Source organism: Vanessa atalanta, chromosome 12 (assembly GCF_905147765.1).
Source record: "Vanessa atalanta chromosome 12, ilVanAtal1.2, whole genome shotgun sequence".
Taxonomy (NCBI): domain Eukaryota; kingdom Metazoa; phylum Arthropoda; class Insecta; order Lepidoptera; family Nymphalidae; genus Vanessa; species Vanessa atalanta.
In genome coordinates, this window is record NC_061882.1 from 8,349,328 (window position 1) to 8,375,900 (window position 26,573).

The 26,573-nt window shown below is 30.9% G+C and overlaps 1 protein-coding gene across 7 annotated transcripts in view; it reads left to right on the top strand.

The window, feature by feature from the left end:
• The window catches only part of LOC125067936 (protein unc-13 homolog A), a 57,789-nt gene that overhangs the window by 26,622 nt on the left and 4,594 nt on the right, over positions 1 to 26,573 (top strand). For all 7 annotated transcript variants that reach the window (XM_047676834.1, XM_047676835.1, XM_047676837.1 and 4 more), the window contains 13 exons: positions 19,716 to 19,894; positions 20,180 to 20,330; positions 21,106 to 21,264; positions 21,530 to 21,655; positions 21,771 to 21,938; positions 22,378 to 22,491; positions 22,927 to 23,094; positions 23,747 to 23,968; positions 24,553 to 24,719; positions 24,802 to 24,946; positions 25,601 to 25,732; positions 25,971 to 26,114; positions 26,311 to 26,530. In XM_047676834.1, the coding sequence (XP_047532790.1) occupies positions 19,716 to 19,894; positions 20,180 to 20,330; positions 21,106 to 21,264; positions 21,530 to 21,655; positions 21,771 to 21,938; positions 22,378 to 22,491; positions 22,927 to 23,094; positions 23,747 to 23,968; positions 24,553 to 24,719; positions 24,802 to 24,946; positions 25,601 to 25,732; positions 25,971 to 26,114; positions 26,311 to 26,530 (2,095 nt within the window). The remainder of the gene's footprint in view (positions 1 to 19,715; positions 19,895 to 20,179; positions 20,331 to 21,105; positions 21,265 to 21,529; positions 21,656 to 21,770; positions 21,939 to 22,377; positions 22,492 to 22,926; positions 23,095 to 23,746; positions 23,969 to 24,552; positions 24,720 to 24,801; positions 24,947 to 25,600; positions 25,733 to 25,970; positions 26,115 to 26,310; positions 26,531 to 26,573) is intronic.

Consider the following 26,573-nt stretch of genomic DNA (forward strand, 5'->3'; position numbering starts at 1 on the left):
TTGAACCTAATCTCTTTCTATCCCTATCGGACTATTGTGAGTAAGAAAATGGAAATAAACCTGCACTCTGCACTTACATTTGCACTTTAAAACTTCTCAGATGGCTAATCTACAAGATTGACCGTAATTTGGCTAGAACATTATTAAACACTAAATGCGATTATACGAGTAACGGTAGTTACTTACGTACAAAACTGTTACTAAGTTCCTTAACAAGCAATTAAGGTAATTTAATTAGTATCGCATCACTTAAAACGAGTACACAGAATGTCTTCGTCGACAATCTTGTTAATCGATGTATCGAACTAAATAAGTATTGTGTTTGGAAAGTGTTGTAACGTGATTAAACGTATTTTTATTCTTTTTATTTCATGTTTTGGAATTCAATTCGTATGATTTATAAGTAATTTATATTCAATATTGAAACCAACACAACGAACCACATAATATGGTGTCTTTAAATAATCAGTAATTTATATTAATATTTAATATATGTAAGCACTTTTGAATTTTGAGGCTGTTAATATTTATTTCATTTAATTTCCACAAACAAATATAATAACTTAACTAACTTCTGCCACATGTGTATTCCACCAACCCGCATTGGAGCAGCGTGGTCGAATGTGCTCTAAACCTTTTCCTCAAAGGGAGAGGAGGCCTTAGCCCAGCAGTGGGAAATTTACAGGCAACACAACAATACTGAGTACTACTGCTTGGCGGTAAAATAATTGGTGAATGAGTGGTACCTACCCGGCCGGGCGGGCACAAAGGCCTCCAAGTAAAGTGGGAATTAAGACTAAATTTGATCATGATATTTAATAAATGAAACTTATAAGTAAATAATAAACAAACTCAAACTATTATTATATATCGTCTAGATGATCATACGTCCATGGCACATATTCTATTTAAAATAACACATCCATATATGCACACTCAATACAGCAATGATTTTAAACAAATATAAACTTAAATTTCTCACATTGGACTTCGTCGTATGATCTCAGCATAAATAATATTAAAAAAAAAAACATGTACACGGTGTCGCTACAGTTTTACGTGTGTAGATAAAATGTACTGCCTCATACTAGGTGAGAAGTAACGCAATTAAAACTTGCTTGCGTGCGACACTCATGACCCCTTTTACGTAATTAGCGTCAGAAGAGCTTATTAACTTCTATGCATAGTAGGAATCAACAAAAATTACATCTTAGCCAATTATTAAGTGCGATGACTTCATTAGGTTCGTAATCACTTCTTTGCGTGACAATTAATTACGTAATATTTAGTAAAAATGTTTTTAATTTTGGTATATTACGTTCTATCATGCATGTTAGGACTAACATTTCTTGACAGATTTTATTTATTTTTATGTAGGGTACCTGATGATAAGTACTGCCCATAAATATTGGTAATGTAAGAAAAAATACCATTCCGTATATTATAGTCATGTCACTAGCGACATGCGCGGCTTCACATGGGTTCCATTTATTAACAAAGAAAATGGTATGATATACTCTATAGAACTCTCTATGTAATATTGCTGTGTACTATTTTTTTATATAAATTTGGTTTTTATTTAGATTACATATATACAAATAAACAAATTTTAACTCTTTATAATATTATATTATAAATGTCGGATCATCAGAAGGGCCTTTAAAATGTTCTTGGTTGTTATCCTCCATGGTGGACATGATATGTGATAATGGCAGAATATCAGAAATAAAGATGCGTTGTTATTGTTATAAATACATAAAATATAATACGGTTAGGTTGATTTATTTTTTATTTTATTTGAACCTAGATTTATATCTATAATAATATATCATATATATTATTATATTATAGACCAACTGTCAACGCTGATAATTAATATTAAAATTGTCACACACACACACACATCATCCCGCATTCATCCACTGCTGGACATAGGCCTCTCCAAATGCACGCCACTGTGGTCTTTCTTCGGCAACTAATTAAAATTGTCACTATAATCAAACTATCTCACTAAGCCTTAAAAACGAAACACAGATATACAAAATAGTGCAGCTTGGTGGTACCTACACAGTCAAATTTCAAAGCCCTACCTGTATGTACACTTACATAAGGGTATCATCATTCATTGACTTGCAGCGAGAATGAAATCTAATAAGGATATATACATTTTTTAATTAATTTATGTGGACTCTTGTACACATCCTCACCGTAACTTTTAGTACAAGTCCTCTACCCAAAGGTCGCCTGAAGGAGATCGCTATTTAAGACTGCCTTTCGTACACAATTTTGTAAAGTTTACCTCTGTTTGTTATTTTATATTTTTAGTGCAATAAAACATATTTGTACTTTTCTTACTAATAACACAAGATATCTTGGAGTTTTTATAGATGTATGTATTTTTGTACGTAATTGTTGTGTGTATATATGAGTGTATATATAGAAAGTATTTTTCGCATATACACTTGGAAATAGTAATGGAGTAGTTGAGTATATATTGAATTTATGTATTGTATAATATGTAATTTCTAATTTACGAGTATTTACTTGATTTCATAAAATAACCTGTATTAAAAGAAGATAATTTTTCTTCATGGGCATCTTATAAAAACGAACACACGATTGTGTGGACGTACCAACTTGCACTCAGACCAATTGACAATATGTTACAGGTCATGAGACTTGACGTTACAAGTCCACAACACATAAGTTGATACGTATATTGCGGGTTCAAATCCAGACAAGCACCGCTAAGATTTTTTGTACTTAATTTCTGTTTATAATTCATGTCGTAATTGGCGGTGGAAGATAACTTGGTAAAGAAACTTGCACGTGGAAAGGTGGAATCTGCCTAAAATATTGAAGAAGTGTCTTATGAACTTATCCCACATAAGTACTTTTGAATTGAAAAGAAAATTGTACCGAATAAACTTCAAACCTTGTCCACAAGAGGAGCTCTTTGCTCTGCAATGAGACGTAATAGGTTGTTACTACTTTTTTGTATCATTCATGCATAAGTTGTTTTAATTCAAAATATCACTTTGTCTTGCTATTTTTGGTTTGAAGAATGAGAAGTTGGTCAATGAAAAGAGATATAAATAGCTTAAATCGCACGCTTAGCAACATTATAAGAATTTGGAAAAATAATACAATTCTTATAATTATGATTCAGGCAAAAAAATAAGAATATTTCGTAAGGTGTTAAAAGGCAAGTCTGCCTTTCTAACCAAACGATAATCCAATTTAAATTCTTAACATCTTAGTTATAATTCATGTATTCTCGCTAGCCTATGGCGGCAAATGTTCGCAGACAGCAATTTCTGAACGCTGTTTTTTTACGGTCAATATATTTTACTACAATTAATACTTCGATATAATAATTTTTGTCGCATTGTATGTGATTCTACTAAACGTCTGCAGGCGCTTCAATTTTAATGAAATATTGCATTAATTAATTAAATTATATTCTTTTTTTTATTAATTGTAAATAGACGGCATTCTGGTTCAGCTTACAGGCGGTTTCCATAATTCTCAGTCTCAATTCTTCAATAAAAACTTTGCAAACTTTATTCTTCTACAAAGATTATTAAGAGATGCTTTTCATAAATATTAAACAGTAAAATTGAAATATCTATGAAAGAATAACAGAAAATTAAAAAGGAACAATGCAAGTGTTGAATATAAATTTTAATAACGTTAAAAAAACAAGCAGCATATTCGTTGGACCCTCATCACCGAGCCAATATTAATTCTTACAAAAGAATGTCACGATTTTTTATATCGAGAGAGGTTGAAAAATTCGATAGAGATTTTTTTATGAAGTGAACAATGTTAATCATAAATTTTTTTGCGAACAATGGGACGTTTAATTCTACCAATTTGCACTCTAATTAATTGTTCTGGTAACACAAATTATTTTGTGGTTGGTTGGACATAATCACTGGACAATTTTTTTTTTTTATTTGTGAAGACGACAGTACATTCGTTTATGAATATTTCATTTGATCATCGTCTGTTCAATGTAAATGAAAAACATCCAAAATTGTAATTTAATATTATGTAAAAATGTGAAGTAAATAACGTAAATTACTTGTTCAGTAAAATCTTAAGCCTAAGTAAAGAACGTACGTAGCAATATAATAACATTTTTTCGCTTTAAGTATCCACATAAATCACACAAAACACGCCAACGACTGTCAGGCGTTCGGCAAAACATACTCCTGACAAAGGAAATAAGGTTTTTTTGAACATTTCAACAAAAATCTCTCAACCAGCATTTCTGTCTAGTGAAGTAAGATGAATGTGACATAAAAAAAAAGTTATAAATTACCGAACGTACTAATAGCAGTATTATCTGTAAAAATATTATATTGCACGTGTACTTGCAATGTTACTAATTAACAAGCAACCCCTTCTAGTAAGTTCTTCTGAGAATCTTTTTAAATATTTTCATATTAATTATACTCTTAGTCAGTGTTATACGCTGATCAAGTATCATTTTTCACAGTAATTTTCAAAGCGCTGGCAACGATCGATGGTGTGCAACATTTATGTCGTTCAAAGCCTCTTGAAATGTCAAGTCTGTACGTTTAGAAGTCGCTGAAATTGCGTGGCGATATTGGCTTCAAGCCTGGCCGAGGCTGACTAGCTTTTGACTTTATTGACAGCAATATACCACTATCATGGCACGAAGTTCGTGTAGACAGATTTTGGAATTTTAAAGACAATACTTACTTATAAAAGTCATTGTTTAATTTTATTTATTTTTTGGCAAGTCTTGTCAATATAAAAATATGCGGGACTGTGCGAGTGTACATTAAAAAGTTGAGCTTCTTTCACGCGCAATAAAATTATACTAATATAAAAAAAAAACATGAGACAATATGACTGCAGCTAAAGTTGTTTTATGTATAAATATATGTCTGTATAAACAGTCAAAGCTGAGAACAAGTCGAGTAAAATAGTGGCCAACTGTTGTCCTCTAAGTACACGCACACTGCTAAAGTAGCATACTACTAACGTACATTACATAGATATAAAAAATTTGGCTCGTTTGTTTTAGTTTATTCTTTAATGCAACACTCTATCTTCTTATAATATAGAAATAATCTAAGCTTGAATCCGAGAATCCGATTAAATAATTTAATCGAACACGACTGACAACTATGGAACTACTCTTTTTGATACGATGTTCTTTTACGTGGTATTCAGTAGAATTTACTTGCAGAAATCGTCATGTATGGAAGAAGCGTTATGCCCTCTCTGGGCGACTCTTCCTATTACATACGGTTTTATATATATTTTTGATCTTGTTTTTCATTCACACGGGATATTTTAATAACAATTTTCTTTCTTATCATGAAAGTATTTTCGAACCTTGTTAATTAAAAGTTAGAATAGAAATTGAATATTAAATATTGTATGTTATTTAACATACAATATATGGCGAAAGCAACTTCGTTCCAACTGCGTCCCACGATACATTTCTTATTTTTGTAATCTGATAAAATTACCCTCGATTTGTATATTCGTGTAGATTTTCATACGATCCAGGTAACATAACTTGCTTTTATCTGGAGACAAAAGTAACGTGAGTTAAATAATTCGTTTTTAGATATGAAATAAGGAAAAAAAGCGATATAGTAACACTAAAATGCAATGATTTTGACCCAAACAGCCAAGATTAAAAGGCGCAAATGGATCGAAATATACTTTTAAGTGAATTAAAAAATAAGCGTGTTATTCCCGAATATTGTCTATAGAAATATATTTTATGTTAAGTAATAAAATAAAATAGATACAGTTTATTAAGAAAACTACGAATAAGTGGCCATTATGATAATAAATGTAGAAAGTTGAAATAAAATACGGTACTTATCCTTAAATTGAATCTCTCCTCACTGATGTCTATAAACTTGAAACATCGTTTAATTTGCTTATAGTTTTGAAGACGCGTTAAAAGTTAAAATTAATTTTATTACACAAAGATGCATCATATAACAAGTACTTAAGCTGTGGTCTGCGCTATATCTAGCAAATGTAAACACTAAGAGTAGCCACATAACAGCAATGTACCTAGTAGTACAGTAATCACTAGTTTTATTAATTTTTTTATTGAAAATGAATACATGTCAAAACATAAAATATTTTAGTAACAAAGAATAAACCACGGGACAGTGTAATAAAACCAAACGTAGAATGACCTAGTGTTGTACTGAGCTATTTTGCGGTAGATAAGGTTGCTTATTCTAATACGCTGCCCCAATTCGGGTTGATAGAATATTTGATATGCAGGTTTTCTCCCAAAGTTGTTTGCAAATCCAGATCACGAGAATAATGAGCTGCTGTCGTTTTTAGGTACCCACGCATCATATATCATACCGCAAAATAGCTTGGTATTGTTGTATTCCGCTTTGAAGGAGTTAGCCGTGTAACTTCAGGGGACATAACATCTTAGTTCCCAAGTTTGGTGACACATTAGGGATATGATGAATGTTTCATATTATTCTAATAATCCCCCTATTATTATAAATCACATACTCAATAGTATATCTATAATGCGAAAAAGTTACAGTAAAGAATCAACGGCGAATATATACGATGACTTATAAAAGCTTTGCAGAAGACCGATCTGAGCCTACATTTTCCAGAAAATCTTTAGATCCCAGATTTACATCGTATTAGATTACGAATAAATTTGATCTTATGCTTGAATTTCATTGAAGTTTGAATCCTGATTTATCAGCGTCAGATGCTAAGTGCATCTAAAAACGCATTTTATTGCCCAAATTTAATGAAGCAATAATTCTATACAAAAATCCTTTTAGCGTATTGAAGATGTCGATATTATTAACCTCTTAGCAATATTAAAAAATACGGGAAGTGCGTTTGAATGTGCAGAAGTATTTACTTAAAGCCCCAAATAAATTAAACTACGTCACTTACTTTGGATAGTTGAATTTGCAAAAAATAACGTAATAAACATCAATCACTCAGGATCGAAGGAATGGATTCTATTAATATTGCATAGGAATAGCTTATATAGTGAAGTGGGACGTTTTATAAAAACTACTTTTGAACAGAAAATGTGCGTTAAGTAAAATAAATAAAGTTCGTTAAACTGAAGTATAATGTGCCATATTAGATTATATCAAATTTGATGTAATTTAATCATACTTGATTTAATATCATTTAAATAAATTATTATTTTTATCACGAAAATATAATTAAAATATTTTATAAAAAATATAATCACTGCGAAATTAGGACTCCGTTTAAGCCAATAACTTTAAATATTCTTAATTTTGTAGTTAAGGGTAATTTTACATCATAAAGCTGCAATGTCCGTGTGTTTAAAGGCGTTTACTCAATTGTTCGTATGAAATAAATATTTAAATATTAATTACCGCATCGTACTTATTATCATTTATTTTTATATAAGAATGTATCTAGAAGATTATTTTCAATAAAGTTTTTTTTTTTAAGATTACGAATTAAAATAGATCCATTTAAGTATTATTTACTCTGTGGCGTAATAGATCATCTATTATTTGTTGGATAAGAAAAATATTTTGAATTTTCTTGGGTTGGAAGTAATTCTCAAACATAAATATCATCCATTTCCCAGTGAAGCAACGTGATGGATATGTTCCGCAATAAATCGTTTGTAAGGAAAAGAGACACTCGTCACACAATTTTACATAAACTTATCGTACAAGTACTCCAAATTTGAGCATTGTTATTGAACAATCATGATTTTAAGTCTAAAATCTGTTTTAATCATCGAATTATTACATTATCAAGAATTATTTTTTTACCACTGGTTCGGACCTGACCTCAGACCTGAGAAGAACAGGCGAAAGAAACTAAGCGGAACTTTTCCTTTTTATATCTTCTTTTTCAACAATTGTGTTTACAATGTGATTACACAAGAATCCTACCTACCTAGTACTATTATTTATCTGTCTTTGATGGCAATTATGATGAGGGTCTGTTCACTCAAGATGATGCGTCCCACCGAGTTAAACTGCCGCAGTACTCTAGCAAATCGCAATTGCAAATAAAGAATTAATCCTTTATTTGTTAATTAGTTACAAGAAAACTTTATTAGGCCTGTTAAACGCATTGTAACACGTAACAAGAATAGTTGATGAATCGAATAAATTTGAGGCGCGAAATGTGCGTATATTAAAACACCTACTTCGCCTTCCCGTTAAGGGGTTGCGTTTAAACTAATTTATCTTCTCTTGATTTATAAAGGTTCCTTAATTAAAAGCAAAAATATCGGCACGACTCCTCCGAGGGAATTATACGAATTAAGAACATGGATTCCTTAGACTTGGACTTCTAATTGCTATTTAGTTTTTTCATTTAAATACTTACGATTTTTTTTTACTGAACTAATCTGAAAATATTTTATTAATTATATGCATCACTGTTTAATTATAACATGGACTTATTAGTTTAATTAAATCATCTTTAGTAAGTATTAAATAGTATTATGATAAAACAAAAAAAATCAATTATGAAAATAATATTCTGTTAGGGAAGCCAATATTTTCTAGTATTTTTAAAGAAATGTTGTACTTAAGGGTAACTACATCATATAGTTGAAAAATACTCAATATCACTTATCGTTATATAATTATATACATAGTGTAAATACAGGCACAAGGGACATATCATTTTAGTTCCTATAGTTAGTGGCGCTTTGGGGAAGTAAGAAATTGTATATGTTTATACCAGGAAACCTATTCTCGCCTATCTCAAAAACAAAATCAATATTCAAAACAAAAATCAAAATCCTCATAAATTCCGTACATATATTTAATATTAAACTCACACAATGTTTTATTTCACATCCTTATATATTTCATTACAATCAATCTCGATTATCAAATATTAATAGTATAATATGTCACTGTGATAAAACATAACTAGATTTTTAATATTTAAAAAAAAAATCCATATTTTGAACCCGCTAAAAAAATACGCTGATATCCTTTGGCCGGTTCTTTTTAGATCTGAGATATATATTTCCAAGCGTAACTTGTAATGTTTTTTTTGACTAAGGCATTGTTTAGGCATATAAAAATATATTTGAGAGAATCTTTGATTATTGACTGTCTAGATAGACAGTCCAAACTCGTCGAAAGAAATTCTAGCCAACGGCTGTCAAGCAAACCAAGATAATAAAGTTAGCTCGGTTGTTTTTGTTGTGTTGTAGTGCATAACTCTAAGTGAGGAGTTTTGTTTATAAGTCATTTTAAAAGAAAACGAATTTGGCTCTCGTACTTGAACGTCATTAAAACATTTTTCAGAATATTAAATAAATAACAAAACTAGTATAGTTCGTTAATTTTAATGAACTCCAATAGCGAATGTGTACTTCAAATGCTAACATTCCGTATTACTCGAAACATTTGCAAATTATTTAACCTATTCAGAGAATTTAATCGTTAATTGCCACATGCTGTCTAAGGCGTCTGAGAGTTATATGACTAAAGGCCGGCAACGCACCTGCAAGCCCCCCGGTGTTGCAGATGTCCATGGGCGGTGGTAGTCACTTTCCATCAGGTGAGCCTCCTGCTCGTTTGCCACCTTATGACATAAAAAAAAAAAATAAAGAGTGATAGTTGAATCTAATGAACGATTACAATTGAAGCCAAAATTAATCAATGTGTGCGTTAGCAAAAGATAATTATATTCATCCACTCACACTTGTGTCAACGAAAGGAAATTTTCGGTAATAAAAACTTTACACCCAAATTTTTTATAAATATAAAAGATAGCTTCAAGAAGCTGAAAGTATCTTATCATCAAAAACCACATCAAGTTTTTCTTTTATTATCTTCAGAAATATAAACAATACTTGTCAAAATCTGCTTAAATTGTCTAAGAGCAAATAAAAGCAAAGACGAAGACGACAGAAAGAAAAGAAAAACGATGACGAGAAATGATATAAAATATTCCGATATCTATAAATACTGTAATTGTAATGGCGTCTTTCACTTGTCACTCTTGCAAGTCTGTAGAATTTACGATTTATTTATCAGTTTGAATGGATGTAAAAGTGTGCGAGTTGTCCTAAGCGACAGGATTTTAATACGGTTTTCTTACAACCCATGGATCTAAGTCCATTAATTATTACTCAATTGATCATCAACTATAATCAAAGCGTGTTTGGTAACACTCTAAAATAAAAATGATATCCTCCTTAAAACGATTAAGCGTAATGAGCATTTATAGCATTAATGAAATATAAATTACCCACAGTCGTAAAAGCTCACACGTAAAGCAATTAAGAGTTGACGCAAGCAGCTGCTAACTGTTATTCCAGAAGAATAATTACAAAAGATAAAACTCCTTTTTAAAATGTCTCATACTGAATAAATTACTGGGAATGTACTAATTGCCTACGTTTGTTTTACAGAAATAGGAAAGAAATAGCCGAAATTAACATTAAGCCTTTATGTAACAAGCAAATCCAAAAAACTTTATGTAAATAATCGTTTTGAATAAAGTGTATAAATAACAAAAGATTTTCGCTTCCTGCATAAATTAAACCAAATGTTAACGAGTACTTGGGAACTTAAAACAATAAAAATATTTAAAAAAAAAAATAAGAAGAAAACGTCATATTGGAATGATATAAGCGATCCCTATAAGCTTACTAAAACAATTGCATCAATCGTCTTATGAAAATCCTTTAGCCAATATAAGTGAGGAAGTCGAAACTCAGCGCAAAATATGACTTTGAAATGTCAGAAAGTGAAATGCGACATCGACAATTATAATTATAACATTTAACGAATGTATAAAATAGCGTGACGTTTTCAACATTTCAAAAGTGAGATCGAATTTAGTTCTTACAGAATGACACTGCTCGTATCTTTTGTAGTACTAACAATCTACTATCAAATTTGATTTAAAAAAAGTGTTCCAAATGGCAAAATTAAAAAAAATAAATAAAATATATTTCTTACAAAAAAAAACGCTGCAACCAAAAACTTCGAATCATATTTTGATTACATTTTCCATTGAAGCGTACCTATATGACATTTTCCAATTTATAGTTGCCGAAAGGACTGCAATATCTATTATATTTATTAATATGTATGTAATGTAGTCCATTTTAACGCGCTTTTCAAATTAAATGTCGTGTTTTATAAGAAACAAGTGTCGAACTCCACAGTTTTCCACCATTATAGTCCCGAGTGCTATAGTAGTAACTATTTTATTGGAACGAAGTCCTTTTACACGACTAACAGTCGAGTGAACTAGCATTATACGTCACGTAAGGAAAAAGCATTGTACCTCTTCAGGCGAATTTTCCCTCTCTTTCTCTCTCTCTCTCTCTCTCTGTCTCTTTCGGTTTTGTATAAAATTATTTAAACTTATTCTTTGTTGTTGTTTTAATTCATACCGGATTTTTAATAACAATTTTATTTCTTGTTATTGAATTATTCTTAAACGTCGTTTGTTTTTTACGTTACGTTACGTTTACGTTATTTATCTAATTGTCTGTTATTTAATATATACTTTATAACGAAAGCAAAACCATTCTAATCCACGACAATTTTTTTTTCTTAATTCAGGTACGACCTCGCTTCTCCGAAATACAAAAAAATAATATCCACAATTTGATAACCTCCTTAATTTTTTAGGTCAATTCGGTTGGTAGGTAATTCGAAGATGAAATCTTCCATATTCTAAAAGGTAAAGTTTGTAAGTATGGATGTAGGATGTGTCATCCGAATCTACTCAATCGTTTTTATTAATTATTTCCTCAAAATTTATAATGCACCTTCAGAGTAGACAAATCTATATACTAACAAATAAAAAGACTAGAAAAGGCTGGAGACTAATATTGCAACTTAAGTCGACTAAAACGTCTGACCTATTCCGTTATAAAAAATACCAATGCTCCTCAGATTATGAACATATTTTTACTGCGCAAAACATTATTGAATAAATAAAAGTTAACCACAATTGGCTCCGAATTTGCTGGATAAATTAAATTGAAACTTTGCAAACTTTTTTTTTTCGAGATACGATCTTTGCGCAAATTGGTGTTTACGAACTTTCGTCCCAGTTTGATTTGCAAGTTGAGATATCTTTTATTTAACCTTTATATCGGGGGGGTTGGTTTTATTGCTATAATATTTTATTGTGATAACTAACTTTCATTTCTTACCGGCTAAAGATTTTTACATTATTTGCCTCTAAAAATTAGTAAGTATTTTTTATCCCACCAAATTTCGTACATAGTACCCCAAAAATATTACGTTTAACATTTTATAGAAGTTCATAAACCGTTGCTCTGTCTGTTGTAACTAATTAATTGTCAAGGCGAATGGTATTGAAGTTGAACTGCTGCTGCAATCTAAAAACCTTCTACATAAATACGTTTAAGTACCAAATTACATGATAATCGGTATTTTTCTTTCGAAGAATCTTTCGTTTATTTTCTTCTTCTTTCTTCTCATCTTTCTTTCGAATTATTTCGAAGCCAACATCCATTTTCATTAACTAGTGTTGGCGCAATGGTCGAAATTATTTAACTAAATGTTACGGCCTTATTATTTTAATTACCCAAACTGCACAACACTTTATTTTTCACTAATACACTTGACTTTTTGACTTTAGGATTTTAATTATAATTAAAATCATTTACTACTTTTATAATATAGGTATTTATTTGTCAGTTCACCTTTCTTGTTCGTATCTAGCCAAACGAAGGACTGCTTGTCCGACTTAAATTTCTAGTCAAAATAAAAACCATATTATTAATCAAATAAATATTTAAATCTAAACGGAAAGAATCAAATTAAATACTAAAATTTTTGTAGGAAACGGTAACATAACTAATCATATTCGAATGTATCGTACAACTTTTTGAAGTTATACTTCTATTGAAGCGTTATGAAAAATTTATTCGAGTTAATATATTGTACACACGGTATGAAAACCACATGACAAAGTTCGTTCTCGTCGTTCGAAATAGATAACTTCACGCATTATTTTATTTTACGTTTGTTTACAATTTTAAATTATTTAGATTTCAATTTGTGAGTGATTTTTTGCCACTGCTATAACACAGTAATAGTGTAAAAAAAGATATTACATCTATCATAATAAGAATAATAATGTTATTATTAATAAGTGAATTATTATTATTTTATTCTAATTAATTATTTGCATGAAATGAAAATCTATTTATAATTACGAAGTAGTACTTTTTTCCTAAATTTAATTATAAAAAATATTGTTAGCTACAAAGCTCTTCAATGGTCAAACGAAATTAAATCGGTTGACAAATACTCGATAAAAAGTACTGACAGTTCTGAAACGTAACGTAAACAAATACAAATAACAAATTCGTGTATTGTACGTGTAATGTATTGATTTTTCGTCGTGGTTAAATAAATTGTATTATACTACGAAACATATAATTATTCATAACTCAATAGCGGCATCACGCACGACACGCAGGGCAATTTTAATAACGACACTTTATTGATTAAAATATTTCGAAATAATGTTTCTTGGTAAACAAACAAAGTATTTACTTTTAATATTGTACTGTAAAAATATAACATCGTACATCAAAAGTACTGAATGAAGTATGTTAAATTAAAATATTTTAACAGCATTAAAACGACAATTAATTTTGTTTTAAACGTCCTTTTAGAACCTGATATTTTATTATAAGTAGGAAAGTGCTTTTGCAGGAAACAATCAACTTGCCGCCTTGTTTAAACGCCTCTGCTAATTTATTATTATTTGATTATTAATTCCAGGACCCCATCGTTGGATTTCCATAATAAAAGACGTAGCTGCCAAATTTTGTTAGTTACAAAGTAGTAAATTTTTAAGCAAACGTTTGGCCACGTTTATTTTTGCTGAAAATATTTGATAAGGTTATTTTGGGTTATTTTGTGAAAATTAAACGTGACAATACAACCTCTTTGTTCATTTGAAGTTACCTAAACCTTTTTTTTTTAGGTAATGTATTAAGATTTACAACGTTCATATAGTTAAACGTCTTACAGTTTCCAGATTTTGATTAAAATCAATCCAAAATTTTTTTATAAATTAGAAATGTTTACAATCTGAAATAAGGTCCTATCATTTCAAAATTTATTATTAATTTATAAAGTCCTACAAAAATCATAAAAGTATATCACGCATAAGTTGCTGAACTAATTTGTATTTTGATCAGATTTGAATAGAGATAGCATTTACCCAGATTTAATATATCTAAGTCTATTTAACATATACCAACACAACAACCCCGTCCTCCTCACCACATGTTTGTAGGCGAAGCAGCGTTTGGAAGCAAAATAAATAAATAAAAATTATAATAAAAAATACTGAAGCATTTCTGATTTAACTATATATCAGGTACCTACAGAACGATATGCCCTTGGAGTAGGTACCGAATAACTAACATTTGACAATTTAAATAACTTAATTTCACAAAACCGCATACAAATATTTAAAGTTAAATTGATATTATTTTTGTAAAACTTATAATAATAATCGTAAGAATTAAAATCATTTAACGCTTCAGCATAAATGTGACCCATTTGCAAAGTGACTAACAATTTCGTATTCAATAATAAAACGCTAGTCAGCAAAACAAAATGGTAGAATACTTGCACTATCATCAGTTTGCCGCATCGTCGTTAATCCAATCATGAACACGTGACACAAGTTTGTCCTTTAATTATAAAATGTTTCACGTATTTGTTTTTGTAACTGACATTGAAAGGAATTTTTATCATTCACTAGCTATGTCCGCAATGTGTATGAGTGGATTATGGAGTTATTAAAATATTAATCTACTAGATGAAAACCCGTTTCACTCGGGTAAAATAAATAAAACTATACAAATACGGTTTATCATTTATTAATAATTTATGCACGAAATTATTATTTGGAACACACTTACTGAACGCACCCGTAAACGTCAAACATGGCTGCCGGTTGAACTTCATGTCATTTAATATTATGGATTTAATATCGAAATATCTGGATTATACGAATTTTGCGGATATATGTTGTCGACTAAAAAAAAAACCAATATTTTTTTAAGGATCTATAATTTTGAATAGATTTCTATCGGGTCTATCTTAGACCTGCACGAAATTATTACTATATTTTAATATATCGAATTCATGTAATTTACAAAGTAACTAAAATAACTTTAACACAATTACTTTTATTAACATAAGAATTGATAACATTAAGTGCTTAAGTACATATACAAATATGAATTAAAAATAGTTACTGTATAAACCTTATTTCAAACTTACGGGCATAAAAATTAATTAAGCTGATTGGAAGTTGGATATATTTTCTTCTTTCTTTTTTTAAAGATTATGAGCATATGTTCAATTTGATATCATATATCTATTAGCATCGTATGCCGTGACGGCAGATGACATGACATTTACTCATGACGTCATACCTTGATCCTTGACTTAAGACTTAATAACTTATACGTTTCAATGTAATATTATAAAATTTGGAAAAATATATCAAATTTATTTCATTAACGAATCTGAGTTTTTATTTCTTATTTACTTATTGGTTTTATTTAATTATAAATTTAAATTTATACATTTCACATCAGGCCCGCGTCTCGTGTCGGCCGATATACAAAATTAACTTACAAAATAAATAATAAATGTTTTTTTTTTGTGTTAAAGATTTTTTTTTAATAAAATTTTAATTCGTTCACACTTCGTTCTTTAACTATCAAGGTTAGTGTTGTATTTGCGTCTTTTCTTTTACATACAATACAATAATCGTAGGGTAGGTGACACGTAAGGTAACGCCACTTTATCAGGCATTAGGTAGTTTTAAATAATAATGGTCGACTGTAACAAGTTTGCAGATAGGCAAGAAGAACTTAGTTTATTTCAATGTAATTTAAATGAACATAACATATTTAAGCATTTTTCTGCTTATCTTCAGTATACATTAATTTTTTATTCAATTATCAGTAAACAAAGAGTATTTGTTCTTTCCTTCAAACCGAATATCCCTCGTCGATTATACGGCAACGAATGTTTTTTTCTCATCCATATGTTTATACTATGATAATACATGTTCGCTTCTTCAATATATTTTAAGGTCGTCCTTCATATAGAAGTAAAAACAGCCTTTGTAACGTGAGTAACAGTTGTTTTTTTAGCGCAAATTGCGTGGTGTCCAGTGTAATGGACGATCGATAATAACTCAATTTCTCAACATTGTTGTCGCGTTTCCATCACAGAACGTACTGTTGCCAGTAAAAATAGCATATTGTCAATCGCATTTGAACCGCAATCGTTGACAAATTGAAAGCAATTCTGATTGGGAGCGTTTCGGTAAATATTTACATTGTTTCATTTTAAATGAAACTTCTTCATTTATATTTTTCAATTGATTGTATATTATAAATACGGACACGCAAAAAAAAAAAAAAAATAGAAGTATACACTTACTTTAGATATATTTAAAAGTCTTCGTTCGAATAAAATTATAATGACTCCGATTTTTAATTTCAGCAAATATTTTTTTCATTTTGAATTTTCTATAATTATAAACTGATATTTAGATACATACGTATATAGGTATGTATGTATTTGTAGGCATATGGATGTATGTAATCTTAAGCGTTTCATTGCAACGCTCAAAGCAATCTTTATATCACCTCAATTTCCCGAAAATTATATTCAACGGAACTAGATAAATATAAATGAACATTTGTATGCGGGAGTGATCCCGTGACACCCTACCATGGTGGAGGTATTAGTGAGTAATTTGGCATTCAGTGAGAATTCCCACATAAGCCAATAGTGTCCATAAAACCAGTTTTAAGGAAAAAAAACCGATTTCAAATACGAAATAATAGAGCTATATAAGATTTTAAATTAACATGTTTATTTTTATTATTACAAGTATTTAAAACGGGATATTTACCATGTGTTTTTATTTTTATTTGGTGGAGCTCGATATTTCGACATTATCTACGAATGACTTGTTCACGAGACTCTCGTAAATGGTAAATATCGACTTTTAAATACTTGTAGAAATAAAATAGCTATGTTTAGTTTCTACTTTTATGTACAATTCAACGTTTTATCAGAAAATAAATAATTGTACGGAAAGATATTGCACTAAAGATATTGTTATTAGTGTTCGACTAGACTAAGACTTCTCTGCTTTTAAGCAAAAGCTTTGCCGCTAATTTCACAACGGTGCTCTAATTTTAAACTGTGGATAAACGTATAAAAATTTATTAACTAAGACTTCCCATTGTTGCCTCTTTAATTTCCTACGCAGCCATATTTATCTATATATCTATATAAAAATAAATTAAACAAATTAAAATTCAGTGGTATTTATCTGAACCCGTAATCTTCGGTTACAATTCACCTGCTCTAACGACTGGACTATATCGTCGCTACTGCGGTATCATGCTGTATTTATTAAATAACTTCATTTCCATATATAATTAAATTATTAACGTTTGAAAGCGAGTAGCGATATTTTCAATTTATTGAAAATATAAAACATAATAGCCGAATAATAAATTGAATCGGTTGAAAATAAACGTTTTAATGCATTTATTATTACGCTTTTTATCCATTTCATTTATCAATTATCGTGATTAATGAGTTCAGTACAATTTCAGAATAACGAATTATGATTTAAAAACATTATACCATATTTCAACGTTTTGTTTATAAACGGCCTGGAATGGTCCAACTGCTGGGCGAATCTTTTGTTGAATTGGAGCAGAGCGGTTTGATTTACACACGTGTATATTTCCTTCTCCTATCTTCTGATAAGTAGTCAACACCGTCCGTAGACATTAATCATACCTACATCGTCCAAGCGCCACCAACCTTAAAAGCTAAGATGTTTCGACCCTTGTGCTTGTAGACTGGCTCACTGAACACACAATGAAAATCCATGGCATATACGCTTGGTCATCTTTTTTCTTAAATTGCACAGTGATATCATTTTTGATTCGATTCGATTGTTACGCATAAAAAGTCTACGAACTTCCTTGGGGATCAAACTTGTTTCATACCAAATATTATCAAATGTGATTCAGTGGTTTGGTCATGTGTGAGTAACAGACGGACGTACAGAGTTACTTTCGCATTTATAATTACTATAAATAATGTCTCATTAATACTTTAACTTCGAAAATTATCGTTATACTCAATAGCAATTATTATGAAAAGAAGCGAAATTTAATTTGTACATAATTTAAAAGGCACCGTCCCTCACGTATGAACATAAACGAGTTACGCTAACTTTGACACAGACAATATATTGTATAAAATAATTTAATTTATTGTTAGGTAAACAATACAGATATTGAAACAAGTATTTACTTAACTGTATATATTTGAATGATACATTCGTAAATCCAATTTATTTTTGGTTTGCGTTGTGATTTCAAACGTCAATTTGAGTTTAAGTAAATATATCGATATATATGTAGGTATATGAATAAGTTACTACGGTCATTGGAATGTTTAATCTATACATTATCTAAATGCGATACAATATAAATTTGTATAAGACTTCTTCGTTGGTGTAGTGGCTAGCCTATAAGGCTATAAACGCCGAGGTTCTAGGTTCAACCGGGTCGGGGCAATAATAGTTTGGTTTTTCTGACGAGAGATTCTCATGAACAGATTATTCTGGATTATTCTAGATTTGTTCAGTATTTACACTTTCTTGGCTCAGCACGTAAAGTAGTTAATCTTGCGCTTTCACTATCAGGTCCAGGTTAAGAATTCCAAATTCAAATTTATAAATTAATTTAGCTGGTACATTTGAGTTTTTAAAGTATTCATTCATTTGCTATTTCTTCATTATTTTTTTCTTTCGCTTATTACCGCACAACGAAAAACATGAAATATCGGTAGCTGCTAAATAACCGAAATTGGTCCATTGCTCTAGACCACTGTTGATTCACGACAAAGCAAGACCACACACTGCACAAAAACAACCACTGTGTTAGATGAGCTACAATTCAAATATCTGTGACATCCACTATTCTTCCCGGATCTTGCTCCGTTTTTTCCGGAATTTGGACAACTTCTTACAAGGAAAAAAACAAATTGAAGTTTTTCAGTTGAGCCTTCAAAGAGTTTATTGATTCTCGCCCCCATGGTTTTTTTAGTAAAGAGATCAATGAGATGGCAAAAGTGCATAGATAACAACGATGAACACTTTAATTAATTAAATATATTTTACAAAATAAAAAAATGGTTTTATATTTCTCCCGTCCAAAACGTCAATTTCATATGTAAGGACCTAATATTTATAGTTGTGTAGGATTTGCCGATCTATCAGCTTATGAGAATGAAGGGATTGCGCTTGTGAGAATGCACTATACTGTCACATGTTCTGGTGTTGGTGGTGGAATAACTCAAACTGACTTATCTCCGGACTCACCATCGTTTGGTCCGTGAACATTTCACAGTAAAGCGTTTTCATTTATAAAAATGGAAATCACATTTGGTCGTAAATTGTCGCAGTTATGAAACATTATGATCGTATTAATTCAACAAAACATTTTTACATTAAAAAAAATCAAATAATAAACATATTTTTATCGTACATTATCGTTCTTAAAGATTGTCGAACAATCTCTAAAAAACAAGAAACGTAAGTCAAGTTTAATTTTTTTTTATTCACAGTACACATGCCTTCACGAGAACCTATTCCATTATCTCTGTGAGGAAAACGGTGGCGCGGTTACTTTGCCCGCCGCGAGAGGTGACGACGCGTGGAAGATCTACTTTAATGATATACCAGAAGAAATAGTTGATGAATTTGCAATGAGATACGGAATAGAGGCTATTTATCAGGCAATGACGTAAGTTATTTTTTATATGTGCAGTTATAATTTATTACAATTACAATGAACGTCTGCAAGGAAATTACTATTAACATAAAATAAGATCCGCATGTGAAGAATCAATTATATTGTTTTAATTGTAACTTTTTATGTTTTAGTGTGTGTGTGTGTTTTTTTTCCCCTTATTTTATTTTAATTGATAATTCATAAAAATAATAGATTGTCGATTTGTAATCCGTATCGCATAATATTATTAAACATAATTTAATTTGGACTTGAATAAAAACATAATTTTGCTTCCAGACATTTCCACTGTCTCTCGACGAAATACCTCTGCGCTGGAGTTCCGGCTGTCATGTCTACGTTGCTAGCTAATATCAATGCTTACTACGCCCACACTACTGCCTCCTCAGCTGTATCGGCCTCAGACAGATTTGCCGCTTCCAACTTTGGTGTAAGCTCTTTATTATTGTACTCTACAATGTTTTTCATTAGACATGACTAAGGATTTAGCCATTGAAACATCTGTGACGAAGAATACGCAAACAAAATTGGAGCATCAAAATATTTTTTGTCATGCGTTTATTGAAATATCTTGTGATATTATAGTTAATCAAAGATTAATTTTGATATTTTATTACCAAAGAAATAATGACACTTATGTATTAATTTTGGTGAAGAAAATTTGGCCAAGGATAACTCTTGCGCCAGGTCAACAATCCCTATATCCCTAATATAAAAAATACAATTACAAACAACGTTCTCAATTAATTTTCATTTACAGTAATTGTAATAAATAGCATCATTGTATAGATATAAAGGTTCTCAATTTATATTATAATGTAAATAAAGATACAATAATATTTTAAATAAAAGTATCATGAAACGACCAACAACCAAATTAATAAGATGAAACCATTTGACACCACTTAAAGTCATTCTATAAATTCCAGTTTATAATTACAGGCTGAGGTTAAGTTTTATTGCGTAATGGGAGGCTTCGTGAAATTATCCCAACCCTTTTGAGTGTAAACATAATTTAAGATAGATGAGGTATCTAATTTCCACTCCCCTGGGCTATCGTCCAATAAAATGTTTAATTAACTCAATTCCTGTGTTTAAGTGCAGTTTAATCTTGCCAACTAGTGCAAATTATTTTATTTTAGAAATTGCAACTCAATATTGTTTTTTAAATTATTATTTTCACGTGATTTCTATCGAATTTACAGAAAGAAAAATTCGTCAAGCTACTTGATCAGTTACATAACTCTCTCCGAATCGATCTATCAATGTATCGAAATAACTTCCCGGCGTCGAGCGCTGAAAAACTTATGGATCTTAAATCTACCGTCGACTTATTAACGAGCATCACTTTCTTCAGGATGAAGGTAAAAATCGAGTGTATATAAACACACTATAAGACATCTAAAGGTAATTAGATCTGATATGACGTCATAACCAAGCCACAGCTAAATTTTAGTGGCTTTATTCATTCGTTGTAAATTACGAACAATTTTACTATTTTAATTATATTTTTACTTAATGTCTCAATAAAGTATTAAATGAGGTCCTAACACTTTGAAATGAATGACTTAATATACTAAATATTTTTACTGATTTTGCTCTAGTAATAAAGTTTTTTCGTTATTTTAGGTTCAAGAGCTCAGTAGTCCACCAAGAGCTAGTACTGTTGTCAAGGATTGCGTTAAAGCCTGCCTTAGATCGACATATCAGTTCTTATTCGAAAACTGTTATGAGCTCTACAACCGTGAGTTCCAGGTAAATAACAATTAATAAAAAATATATTTAAGGTAGAAAATAAAGTAACAGTAATTCTATTTCAATATTTTTAAGAATATATCCAAAGATACTTTATTACAATTTATGTAACCAGGTTGATCCAAACGAAGCCAAACGTGATCCGTCTGATCATGGGCCGCAGTTGGATTCCGTGGATTTCTGGCACAAGCTGATAGCACTCATCGTATCTGTGATAGAAGAAGATAGGAACAGCTACGCTCCTGTCCTTAACCAGTTTCCTCAAGAATTAAATATTGGACAGGTAATTATTTACACAAATACAATTAATAAATGAAATTGCAAACCAAATTGTATGAAGTAACTGCTCAAATGTTAACTAAAGTTACAGGTACTCAAATATTCATGAAATTTATCTAATACCATTATAATATATTTATTTACCATTTTTCTACATACGTAGATTCTTCCGAGAAGTAAATGGGAATTTGTACACGGCTGTCTAAATACCCACTCATAAAATTTGTTCTAATGCTCAAATCTTTCTGTAGCATCAATACTTCGTATTCCAGTTTGAAAAATAGTGACCAATTATTAAAGACATACGAACGGACATCTCAGATCCCATTTTCAGTAGCACTTTGTCAGTGTAAGGAGAAAGTTAATTTTCTGGGATTGCCAGTAATTTGCACCGTATCGTCTTTGTTATTTAATTCAAAATTCTGTTTAAATCCCTCCCGTAGTTGTCAGCAGCAACAATGTGGTCTCTATTTGCCGTGGATATGAAGTACGCTCTGGAGGAACATGAACAGCATCGGCTCTGCAAGTCTTCCGCTTATATGAATCTGCATTTCAAGGTACAGTAATAATTTAATATCTCAATTTGCGCTAAAAAATTTGCAGTGACATTTCCATTTACAGAGTCTGTAACTTTAACCAAGCCCGTATTTTAACTTATTCTTAAATTAACCTAAATTTTATTTTGTATGCATTTGGCATAATTGTAAGCCACGAAAAGAAGAAATTCCTCAATTAGAATACAATTTGCTGGATTGCATTTACCAATGCATATATTTTTTAAGTTATGAATGAATACAGAATTCAAAATGTTTTTCATTAACGGAAGTGAAATATAATTACATTGCGCTTTACCGTGAAAACTAAAGTAGAGATATTACATAAGAATACTCCATTAAAATCTGTTTCAAATTATTTTATTTCAGAAATTATAAATTAAGGAGCATTTACATTTAATCTTTGTAGCTTTAGTTTTGAGAGATTTTTGTTTTTAGGTAAAATGGCTGCACACAAACTATGTAAAGGATGTTCCTCCATATCGTAAGGCAGTCCCCGAGTATCCAGCATGGTTCGAACCGTTCGTGATGCAGTGGCTTAATGAAAATGATGATGTATCCTTGGAATACCTGAATGGAGCCTTCAATAGGGATAAGAGAGACGGGGTTAGTGCTGTATTTTGTGTAATTTATTTTTAAGATAAGTAAAATACTAGGTTTTTTAAAATTTCTATAGATTTATAATTGTTTATCATTCTTTAATATTGCCCTGTTATTCTGAATGTATTTAACCCTTAATATTATCGATAAGATGCCTATGCCTATTTTGAATATTCTTATGACTAATAAAAAAATATAGAGAAAAATCTGTCATTGCTATAAAAAAATATACATATGACTACATACTACTAGGCAGTAGAGAGCCGAGATGGCCCAGTGGTTAGAACACGTGCATCTTAACCGATTATTTCGGGTTCAAACCCAGGCAGGCACCACTGAATTTTCATGTGCTTAATTTGTGTTTATAATTCATCTCGTGCTCGGCGGTGAAGGAAAACATCGTGAGGAAACCTGCATGTGTCTAATTTCAACGAAATTCTGCCACATGTGTATTCCGCCAACCCGCATTGGAGCAGCGTGGTGGAATATGCTCCAAACCTTCTCCTCAAAGGGAGAGGAGGCCTTTAGCCCAACAGTGGGTAAAATTTACAGGCTGCTAATGCTAATGCTAATACTACTAGTGCAATTTTTTTCTTTTTCAAAAATATTATAGTCATACGTTATTTCCAAAAATATTAACATAAATATTTGTTTACAGTTCCAAAAATCTAGTGAGCATGTACTCTTCAGTAACTCAGTGGTGGACGTCTTCACTCAACTCACTCAGTGCTTCGACGTGGTATCAAAACTTGAATGTCTTGATCCGGAAATTTGGAAGAGGTATATGAAGAGATTCGCCAAGACCATCGTAAAAGTACTCGTAGCGTACGCGGACATCGTGAAGAAAGAATTTCCAGAACATTTAAAAGAAGAGAGAGTGGTATGTCTTAAAATAGGAGTACATATAACATATTTGCTAAATATAAAGTAAATTTCAGTTATCTATACATGCATAAAAAAATTGGTGTCTGTTTATAATATTAAAATAACCACTTTTTACTAAATGCATTTTTACATTTTTTACAATTTTGTCTGTCTGTTTGTTCCGACAAATCTCTGTAACGTCTGGACCGATTTTGACGGGACTTTCTCTGACAGATAGCTGATGTAATAAAGAGTAAATTAGGCTTCAACGATAACTTATTTGTTAAATTTAAACGCGCATGGAGTCGCGGGCACAGCTAGTATATTATCAAAATGTAGTATAATATGATAAAATTATAGTTATAGCAATTGTAAATTCACAAAAAACGTAAAAATCAAATATTATCCTCAATATGATTACTTTTCAAACTCAAAATGCAGTTAAAGCATCAGATTGAGTTTACAATCTACAAAAGCAAAAGTTAAATATCTTATATAAGATGAAACGAGTCGTTCTCATTTGGGAAGACGCATTAAATTAAATGTAAATATTGCAGTTTTTAAGTATATAAATAACAATTTACTTTTCTCCCATTACAGGCTTGTATTTTAATGAACAATATCCAGCAATTGCGTGTGCAACTTGAAAAGATGTTCGAAGCCATGGGTGGAGAAAACCTTGAACGCGATGCAGCCGATATCCTCACTGATTTACAAGCGAGCCTTAATAGCACCTTAGATGAACTCGCTTCTATGTTTGCTAACAGGTACGAAATATTTTATAATGAAATCAATCATTTAGTTTGACAATTTTACGGTGAAACAAATAAGCAAATAACTGTTTCACAGTTTGGAGACGCGAATCACGGCGAGCGTGAAAGAGCTCGGTGAGTTACTGCAGAAAGTAGGCGGCGGTGCGGCGGTGCCGGGAGCGCCGCAGCCTCCCGCTCACCACGAGGCGGACGAGGTGCTGCGACCTCTCATGGATATACTGGTCAGTACTCTACAGCCAGCTCACCAGGGTATTAAATAAAGGCCAGTCTTTTCTAGCTCGTGAGCATTAAAACATATTTTATTGTCATAGATAATACCAGAAAACTTCAAATTGCCTCTGTTGCTAACTTAAATAAAAAAAAATTAAGAAATGTCTCTGTGAATTTTAATATACACACGTTGGAATAAAACTGTCGTCCCAAAGTTATTTCTTTATATTGAAACTTGCAAACAATTGTTAAATTTGACGACACTAAAATCCCGCTAGATTTCATATGCTGATGCACCTCATGATGCTGGTAAATTAAACGTTAGTGTTAGCTTTTTTTAACGGTGATAGTTCTTACGTTGGCCATCAATCAGGCGCATCCTAAGTGTATTGTTTCTTAAATTAATAAAGAAATTTAAATTTGCTATTCATTCTTAAGTCGAATAAATTAATGTAAATTCCCCTATTTTGTCGATTTACAAACGTGTGTAACCGTGACCCAATTTTTTTTAATAAAAAAAATTGGGTCTAGAAAGTATACTTTTACTTTTTAATTAACAATGGTTTTTCAAATATGAATTTAATACATTTTTTATAGCAATGGTTTTATTTTTAGTCTGAAAAATGATAATTATGATGAGCTATTGTTTAAATTTTTTTTTATAGGATGGCTCATTAACTATGTACGCGGTATCTTGTGAGAAAACAGTCCTCAAGAGGCTTTTGAAAGAATTGTGGAAGATCGTAATGCAGATACTTGAAAAGACTGTGGTCCTACCTCCAATGACCGATAAGACGGTAATTATAATTACTACAAGTTTATACTATAGCCAGCATATATGTTTATCTTCATTTCATTACGACATTTATAATGACCTTAATAAATATGTCATTAAAATCCTATTAATGATTGTACCAATTTGAGTTCTTTGAAGCCATCTTAAACCTCAAATAAAAACAATAAACATAAGTATGTTTTAAATAGAAACAATAAAATATTCATAAAATAAATTTAACCTCATCGTTTTATATGTAGATGATGTTGAAGAATCTGACAAACAATGCAAAGAATTTAGCAGCAAATGCGAAGATCGAAGATATGACGCAGCTTTTCAAGAGCACGGTCGGTAAACAGGATGTCAAACATGCACTTTCCGGCGTTATGGATATTTCGAAGGAGGTGAGTCATTATTCAGCTTCTCCGAACCAGTCATATTCGGTATACAGTAATATCGATATCTTTGTTAAAACAAAAACGGTCATGTATATTGATCGGATTATCACGAAACATTATTAATAAATAAGGGTCGGAGGTTTTATTATTTTCTGTTGTTGTTGCTTTTAGTATTGGTCCAAATTCAATCCTTTCTTTCCAGCACTTATCGGCAGAGAAGAGTCTAACGCCAAAGCAGTGCGCGGTCTTGGGTGCAGCGCTGAATACCATCAAGCTTTACTTCCACGCGGGTGGTAGTGGTCTCAAGAAGAATTTCCTAGAAAAAAGTCCAGAGCTAAAATCGTTAAGATATGCACTAAGTCTATACACTCAGACCACTGATACTCTCATCAGAACGTTTGTCACCAGTCAGCAGAATCAAGGTAACCAAATAAAATTTAAATTATGTTGTCCACATATTAACAA